This window comes from Ochotona princeps, chromosome 2 (assembly GCF_030435755.1).
Source record: "Ochotona princeps isolate mOchPri1 chromosome 2, mOchPri1.hap1, whole genome shotgun sequence".
Lineage (NCBI taxonomy): Eukaryota > Metazoa > Chordata > Mammalia > Lagomorpha > Ochotonidae > Ochotona > Ochotona princeps.
This window is the reverse complement of record NC_080833.1, coordinates 12,736,298-12,745,070: the sequence shown is the minus strand read 5'-3', so window position 1 is coordinate 12,745,070 and position 8,773 is coordinate 12,736,298. Positions and strand designations below refer to the sequence as shown.

The window sequence follows — 8,773 nt, the reverse complement described above, 5'->3', positions numbered from 1 at the left end:
CAGCTCAAGTCAAATTTTCTAGCTCTCAGGACCAAAAAAATTCCTGATATAATCACATTTACATTCCCATTGAGGCAGCTGAAGAAACAGAAAACCAGAGAGGGCAAGCTGTCACTCCAAGATACCAGCTGAGATCCAACAATGACCTGTCTGTCAACCTCTCAACAGCAGCTTTCCCACTACCGATCAAGGCTTCAGGAGCCATAGTTATTTCTAGTCTAGTGTCTTCCTTCCAGGCAACTTGCAAAGAGAGGGACTGGTCAGCCAGAACTGGAAAAAAAGCAGCCTCCGGACCTTGGGCTGATCACCATGGAGGACAATTTCATGGCTCACAGGTCATGTTCCACGGTTCAGTGGTGCAGATCCCAGGTCTGAGCCTGCTGGAGTGAGGACAGGCGGATAGGAGACCTCTAATGGGTACATGTCGTCCCCAAGCCTGCAGTTTACAGAACAGTGAGTCTGAGGGGGCGGCAGCCCCAGGGATTAATCTAGAGAGGCCAGAGGACAGCAGGTGCACACCCATCCTCCTGCCACCACTGCCTTCTGCCCTGTATTGGCTGAGTCTTCGACTACTTCTCTTCACTTATTTGCTTTTTCATTTCTTCTACCTCTATTCTTTCCATCACTGGGGAAAAACTGAAATTGTTTACCAAAAATTGCATGGGTGTGATGAGCTTTGGCTATAGAGTTTAAGACACCATCGGGGATGTCCACTTGTTGGAATGCCAGTGTTTGGGTCCCACTTCTGCTTCCAGTTCCAGCTTCCTCCTAAATGTGCCCCTGCAAGGCATCAGGTGATGGTGCAATTGCTTGGTTCCCTGTCACCCAGGGAATTCTGGGCTCCTGGCTTCAACCTAGCCTGGCTTTGGCTGTTATAGATATTTGAGCAGTAGATCAGCATATGGAAGTTCTCTGTCTGCCTCGCTAAGTCTCTCCACCTGGCAAATAAAATGAAAATCAACATTTTAAAAGGAGATGCGTGGAAGGGGGCTATAAATACAAACATCAAGGAACAGAACTAGGTAAACCACGAACTAGAACAAGGACTATAAACTGAAGGGGATGTGAACGGAATACAGCACCATCTGCCAAATGTGCTATTTCATCATTCCTGTGGTTGAGTTGCCTGGTGCTCCAACGAGAAATATACTCCTCAGGGCATGGATGTGTGACTGCCAGCACAGCATTGCCTCCAGGTGACCCCTCTCAACAGGACTGGCTCCAGCTTCCCTGCCAGCAGCTGCGTGTGAAATTCTACTCTCCCTTGAGGTTGGGCTTCTCATACTTCTAAAACTCCCCACAGCCGTGACAAGGCAGAGCTAGGAGAATTTTCTTTATATATATTGAAAATGAATGAACTCATATTTGTCTGGCAATTTGGAAGTATTTCTTTCTGCCTGGGGGTTTTAATATCCACACAGACACAACAAGACCATTGAGTCCAATGTGGGCAGTAAATGAGAACACCTCGAGGCTCCAGAGCCATTCTGTACTTGCCCTGAGAGGCACCTGCTTCAGGCTACACTCACAACACTGCCCAAGTTCACTTCTCTTTAAGAAGCGCTGGCTAACCTGGCTGAACAGCCACCCTTGTTTTTATCAAGAGACACTAGGAAGGATCAGTTGCATCCAGCTCAGTTGTACCACAAGGTGCGTAAGTGACCAAGCCTCCCCACAGGTTTTAATGGAGGTCCAGGGTTTAAGCCACCTTCCTATCATTTCCTGAGGTGCTGTTGTCTCTATTTCCTCAAACTAAAAAGCCTCAGTGATGTTGACATTCCTGTCCAGTGTCACACAGCTGCTAAATTGGCCGAAAGTGGAGTTCCTACTGTGAAGTCAGTGCAGGCCGGACACCTGTCAGAAATAAAGGTGTTCCTAAGCCCAAGTGGCCATGCGATTCCAAGAAGCTGTGACAGCGAGTATGTCTCAAGGGTCATTCACACTCAACTTCATGTATTTCTGTAATACCTGAGTTGTGCCCAACAATACGTTTTCTAATGTTGGTTACCCAACAACGCCAAATGGTTGTTCTGTAGACATTAACCTCAACTAGCATGCCTTGGTCAGATTTCAGCCTCACCCAACAACCTGCTGATAATGTGGCTTCCCACTGAGCTGGCTACAAGAGACTGGGCACCTGCCTAGCTGGCCATGCCACTGGATTCTCCACCTAATTTTCTATTTCTCATTAAGGAAGGAGGAGATACAACACCAGCAAAAGCACAGGAAATGCAGAGGAGCACAGAGGCAGGCGGTCATTCCTAAGCCACGTGCAAACTCTGATTATCACATTGACACTTGACCATGTTGGAAAACCAGGGGAAGGCTTCTCCTTTCTTTGTCCACTGCTATGTTGCATAGAAGAATTTGACCTGCAAAGGACAGAAATTCATCTTGAACCAACTTTAAACAAAAATCAGAGTGGATATTACAAAGTATTACTTTAGAGACAGAGAAATACCGAGATCCCCTCTTCTAGTTCACTCCCCCAAATGCCCACCATGGCTAGGGTCAGACTGGGCCAATGCCAGGTCATGGAAACTCAATCCAGCTCTCCCATGGGTGGCAAGAACCCAATGACTTGAGCCATCACCACTGCCTGTCAGGGTCTGCATTAGCAGGAAGTTGGATTCAGGAATCAGAGCCAGATTTCAAACCCGAATACACTGCTATGGGCTGTAGGCATTGTCGCTGCTAATTGCCCACCCCAGGCATGTTTTATAGGTTAATGTAATCAAAAACCCCGAAGATAGATCTCTGGCTCCAGGCACTGGACTTCTGAAGGCGTTCTCATCTTTCCTCTATGTTGCCCTTACCCTTGGGCAGGTTCCCTGCATGCTGGGGTCCCAGCAGCCCCAGGTCTCATCCTTTAGCCTGGACACTCAACAGAAAGAGATGTATAGCAGAAGGAGTTCCCAAATGGAATCTCCTTAGCCGGGCACTCATCCCTTGCCTGTGTCTGAATCAGTCGTTGCAGTCAGGAGTGGAATCCGCTGCTGGGTGGGTACCATCTCCCACAGGACTGGAGGGAAATAGCAGTGGGTTGTGGGGACTGGCAGATGTGAAAGAAGGCTACTGTTCCCTAAAAGGGAGGAAACCGGCCCGGGGCATGGGGAAAACAATAGATAGTTGCCCAGTGCTAGACCCAAATACCTTTTAGCTTGATATGGGAGAAATCATGCTGGGCAGAAACAACCAACTGTTGAGCTAAAGGTGGAAGAAAATTGGTTGGGTGAAAACAGGTGTTGGGGAGACTGGATTTTAGAGACAGAGGGTCCGGGACAAGGAAAGAAACAAAAGTTCTTCCACAAAGAGGAAAGCCCCTACCAGGCGGCCCCTCCAGCATGCAGGGATAGACCCCACAGCGCCTGACTCTCAGAGTGATACTATGTGACCCTCAACAGGTACCATAAGAAGCAAAGGAGCCCTGCACGTCCTCCAGGTGAGATGTCCTTTGGAGAGAGTGACCGTACCATTCCACCCACCTCCCCATGCTGGATTTCCACCAAGGTCACAGGGTCACAGTTTCTGAGTGGCCGCCATATCTGGCTGTCCTACCAGAGTCCAGTGAGCTTGAGTCAGCTGCCCAGAGGCCAGCAGCAGGCGCATGAGCTGATGAGATTGAGTTCCAGGAGACTGCGAACCCGACCTTGGATACTGGGAGATTCCACAAGCTCCCACCCCCTTGTGGAAGGGCCCTGGGCAGGCAGCCAGGAGGCCTACCTGGCCACACCTTGCCCTGGTTTCCAGGCCTTTCCCACTGGGCCAGGCTTCGAGGAAATCATACATGAGGATAAGACTTGGCTCACAACAGGCCCAATTAAACAGCAGCTGTTCCTTCTACTGTTGGGAAACACAGCAGAGCCACGCACACTTCACCAAGTGGCACCTATGACCAGGAATTCAGGCAGAACAAGGCACCAGGAAGATGGTCATGAATCTCTGCTAACACAGCTGTTCAGACTGTAAAGGGCTGAATAGAGGTGCAGATGCTACACGCTTGTGGGTTGGAGCTGGTTTGGTTTTTCCTGCATTTTGCTGGATTTTACCTCTCCTGACCGCCACCTCCCAACCTCAACAGTGAAGAATTATCTTTCCCTCGTTTTCACCAGCTCACCTGCCTGCAGATCAGAATCACCAAGGTGCTTACAGACTGTATGCTTTTTCTGGATCCTGTTCATACAGACCTGTCTTGGTCTCTGCCTTCGAGGCCTGGACGTCTGCATTCTAAGACATTGTGGGCATGCTAGTGCATCCCAGAGCTCACCCTGAGCCACATCCTCCAAACATTCACCTGGCAACGGGCCCCAACAGGAAAGGCCTGATTCACTAAGGCACCACCCCCTCAAGCCCTTCTATCAGGCAATTCAAAGTCTCTAGGCCGGCGAGTTACTGATTAACCCTAGGTTTTATGAAAAGAAATAATAACAATCCCAGGCATAACATATGCAAAGAAAGAAGACAGACGGCTGTGTGGGACTGGAATGCCAGACAGCTGTGATCAACAAGTACGAGGCGAGAGCCAGAGCAGAGTTGAAACAGCCAGCATCTGATCTGACTTCCTCCAGGCCCCGGCGACACCAGCTGACATCCCCTGCAAATGCTCAGGTGCTGAGACTCTGTGCTCCACCACCTCGGTGCCCAGAATGACCTGTACTGAGGACTCGCAGCAGCCCCAGGCCACCACCATAGCCATCGCTCATCCTGGCCCCGGGGAACGTGACCTGGAGTGTCTGGTGTGCCGGGAGCCTTACAGCTGTGCCCGGTCGCCCAAGTTGCTGAGCTGCCAGCATGCCTTCTGTGCCGTCTGCCTGAAGCTCCTGCTGTGTGTGCAAGCAGACACCTGGTCCATCAGCTGCCCTCTGTGCCGCAAGCTCACCACTGTGCCCGGTGGCCTCATCTGTAGCCTGCGCAGCCAGGAGGAAGTCGTGAGGTGGCTGGCCCAGCCACGGCCGGAGGTACAGCTCTGTCCTCAGGGGCTGGCAGGTGCGGTTACCTTGTCCATGGTAGCTCTCCCCAGTTCTGTGGGAGAGGATGGGTTAGGCACAATGAGTGCCAACCGCGTGGCAGCCCGGCGCCTGGCTGCACACCTGCTCCTGCTGGTCCTGCTCATCTTCCTCATTCTGCCCCTCATCTACCCGGGCATCATCCGGTGGGTGCTGGCCCTCATCATCGGCCTGGCCCTGCTCATGGCCTTGATCTTCTGCTGCTACCCCCATGGCCTGAGCAGCAGTCACAGGATACTCCTCTGTGGAGAGCTGAAGCACAGTGAGATTGCCTCCATCGCCTGAGTGCCCGGGCAGCTCCTGCGGCCGCTCTGGGCCTTGGACTTCTTGTGCATGAAGACTGGATCCCTCTGGAACCACATGCCAGCCAAACTTGCACACCAAAGCCCGAATGGCCACCTCAGGTCGAGAACTCCGCCCTTGGATGGTGGGCTTGCACCTGCCCTGGATTTTGCGCCACTAACCGGGTTTGAGATGAGAGGGAACAGAAGGTGTAAACCATTTGGCCACTCCAAGGGGGGCCTCCTGCCCCTTTTTCCAGTGCTTCCTGGCTTTTCTTTTCTAGAACTTGATGAACATCTGGAAACTACTGAACCTAAATAGAACCAGGATTTCTTTTTTTCTTTTGCAACTGATGTGGCTCGTGCTTTTTCTTTGCTTTAGTGTGAGTCAGTTGGTTCGGAGGCAGTCGGTAACACTTTTGGGGTGTTATATGTCTTCTTTCTTGGGAAATGGGGGCCCATGGGAAGTCCTCTTGTGCGTCTTCCAGTCTCCAAGGGTCCTGGTGGTTGGGTCTCCCACCGAGTCGACCCCAGGGTGGGAAGGAGAGAAGCTACGTGGGGAGTTGGAGCTTCTGCTCCGGCTGCAGGGTGGTGCAGGTGGGGAAGCCACATCCACCTGGCTGGCAGAGTGGGAAAAGGCAGGAGAGGGAGGCTGTGGCGATCTTCCCAGCTTTCCCATTGTGACTCCCCAGCTCCATACCACCAGACCGCAACTTGACTGACACTCGTGGGGTTACAAGGACCATGCCTCAGCCCACAGCGGGGCCATGTTACATATGCATGGGCTGCATGGATGCTGCTTTCGCTGTTACTGCATCCCATCTGAGGTGCTGCCATAAAGATAAGAGGTCCCATAAATGCAACGGTCCTCACCACTGACCCCACCTTTCCTGTCTCATCCTGAAAGCCACAGTCATCTGAAAGGTTTTTATTTCCTCTCCCTTTCACCAGTTTTGTTTTGTAACATCTGGGAGACATCTGCCAGAAAGGAAACTGGCTTTGGCCACCAGGCACAGGGCTCTACCAGTGGGGCAGACGGTGACAGGCCACCCAGCATTTCTATCCGAAGGCTCCAGGTCTGGGCAGCTCGGAGGGGCTCATCAGGCACAATGCCTTGTCCCTCCCAGCAAGGGGAGAACCACAGGCTGAGCTCTGTGCTGTGCCTCTCTGCCTTTGTCCAACGGGCAGGAGCACTGTGTTATTGGCACCTGGGAACTTAGCCTTGAACCACAGTTATGACAACACAAAGCGAGGGCTTTGCCCCTCTGAGCTGCCTTTTCACCAGACTAGCTCATTGAACCAAGTCATTCCCCCAAAACTCCAGAAGCCCCCAGAACTGAGGGCTCTGCCAGGCCCTAGCAGAACAGACATGGGTCACATCCTCCATGAACCCACACCAAGGGAAACAGAAACACCTGCATGCAGTTCACTGTTTGCAAAACAGGGGGGGCTTCTGTCTGCAGGGGGGCTTCTGTCTGCAGGGGGGCTCCTGTCTGCAGGGGGCTTCTGTCTGCAGGGAGGCTCCTGGTGTGACCTACACCCATTCCACTGGCTTTACTCTCTCCTAGTGCTGAGGGGAGGAGAGGGATGCATAACAGAGATAGAGATAACGCATGCGTGAATGAGTAGGTGAGTGATGGAGGGTGTGCATGGGTCAACGCCTTCAAGTCAGGCCAGAACTCCCAGTCTCCCAAGGAGACAGAGCCAAACAAGATGGCTCACTGCTTCCTGAGGTGGCCTCAGGCACATGTGGTCTGAGATGGCTGCCAGCAGGACAGGGAAGGAATGTTCTCTCCCACTCACCCAGTCCTGTCCTATTTCTAAAGGCCTTTGCCAAGAGGTAAAGCTCCACCCAGGTTCCAGGTGCTGCTACTGACATCACTTCAGCTCTCGTAGCAGCAGGTGCACATTTACCCAAGCTGGCTGCAGTCCACAGGTACACAGCTTCAAGGAAACTTCACACTCACCCTGTCCTCTCCTAGAGGGGTAGAGATGGGGGATCAGAGAGGTGAATGCACTGCTCAGGGCTGCACAGTCAATGAATGCCACAAGTCAATGCAGGGCCCTTCCTGCCCAAAACACTGCCTTGTGTGCACCACCTCCGCAAGAACCAGGAAGCCTGTCACCACTGTGGGCCTCTGAGGGATTCCACAGAGGACAGAAAGCTAATTCAGGAGCCTCAAATTTCCAAAAAGGGGACTGGCCTACTAGCTTAGTGGATCATATTTCTGCTTGCGATGCTTGCATCCCATAAGGTACCAGTTTACGTGTCGGCTGCTCCACTTCTGATCCACCTCCTTGCTGATGTCCTGGGAAAACACAGCAGCAGGTGGCCCAAGTGCCTGGGCCCCTGAAACCCATATGGGAAACGCTGATATTATTCCTGGCTTCTGGCTTCAGTCAGAGTAAATCAGCACACGAAAGATCTCTGGCATCTAGCTCTATATCTCCTTCTCTACAGATGGCTATATAACCTTGACTTCCAAAATAAATCAATCTATAAAAATAAGTTCCAAAAAGGCCAAGAGCCCTAGAACCTACTATGCTCAAGAAAAGAATGACAGCAATGAGCTGTCTGTCATGTCGGCCTTGTTTCTGGTTTCAGCCTCCACTGCAGAAGCCACGCTGGCCGTAGCTTTGGAGTTCCAGGTTGGAGCCCCCACCTGACCCCTTCTTGCCCTGACATGCTCACCTTACTTCCCTGAACCCTGTGAACAGCAGCAGGATCCCTTAAGTCAGCCCCCCCATCAACATCCCTAGCAGGTGCCCCCAATCCCCTGGGCAGAGGTGCCCTGACACTGCTCTTCCCACCTTCTTTTAGAGCACAGCCAGCCCCAATCATTTTCTGCCCCACCCCTCAGCAGCACCAGGACAGAAAGTACCAGAATCCAGATGGGACTGGGCTGCCCTGAAGGGGAACCAGGAAAACAGGCAGTTCCACAAATAACGTGAGTGGCACTGGAAAGCTAGTCCAGGGCTCACACCCAACTCTGACCCAGTGGCAGGAGGAAGCTACAGAGGCTCCTGGGGCCTGTGTTTGCTCACCTGTGAGGCCAGCGAGGGTGGGGCCAAGTGAGGACTCAAAGTGCTGATGGTGGGATCCAGTGACCTGATGAGGCAGTGGAGCAGCCAGGTGGCCCAGGAGAGGCCAACTTGAGGAAGCAGCATTCGTTTAGGTCCTAAGGACGAAAAGGAATGGCAGGGGCAGAGGGGTAGCCTCCATCCCTGTCCGACCCACCAGCCTGCTCAGTGGCCTCCGAGGCAGCCCTGCCTGGCTGAAATTCCAGCTTCAACACTTACTGATCACTTGCCTCATCTCTCCAGGAACCAAATCCCCAGGGTCGCTGGAGGTCTTCGTGAAAGTTCCTCACGGAGCACTCTGTCGCATCAGGAAGTGGAGAAGGGAGGGAGAGGATGGGAAGAGAGCCAGGGCCAAGGGCTGGAAAAGTAGCATGGCTGTGATAATGGACTCTGATTAAACGCCAG

General features: G+C 52.5%; 1 protein-coding gene across 1 annotated transcript; it reads left to right on the top strand.

Moving 5' to 3' along the window:
• Window positions 1-3,700: 3,700 nt before the first annotated feature.
• Window positions 3,701-5,329, top strand: RNF186 (ring finger protein 186). The gene has a single exon (XM_004592415.2). The coding sequence runs from the start codon at window positions 4,647-4,649 to the stop codon at window positions 5,289-5,291; it is 645 nt and encodes a 214-aa protein (XP_004592472.1). The 5' UTR covers window positions 3,701-4,646; the 3' UTR covers window positions 5,292-5,329.
• Window positions 5,330-8,773: the final 3,444 nt, after the last annotated feature.

Excerpts from the sequence above, each read along its gene's own strand:
- RNF186 (XM_004592415.2), top strand. The coding sequence starts at position 4,647 with ATGACCTGTACTGAGGACTCGCAGCAGCCCCAGGCCACCACCATAGCC.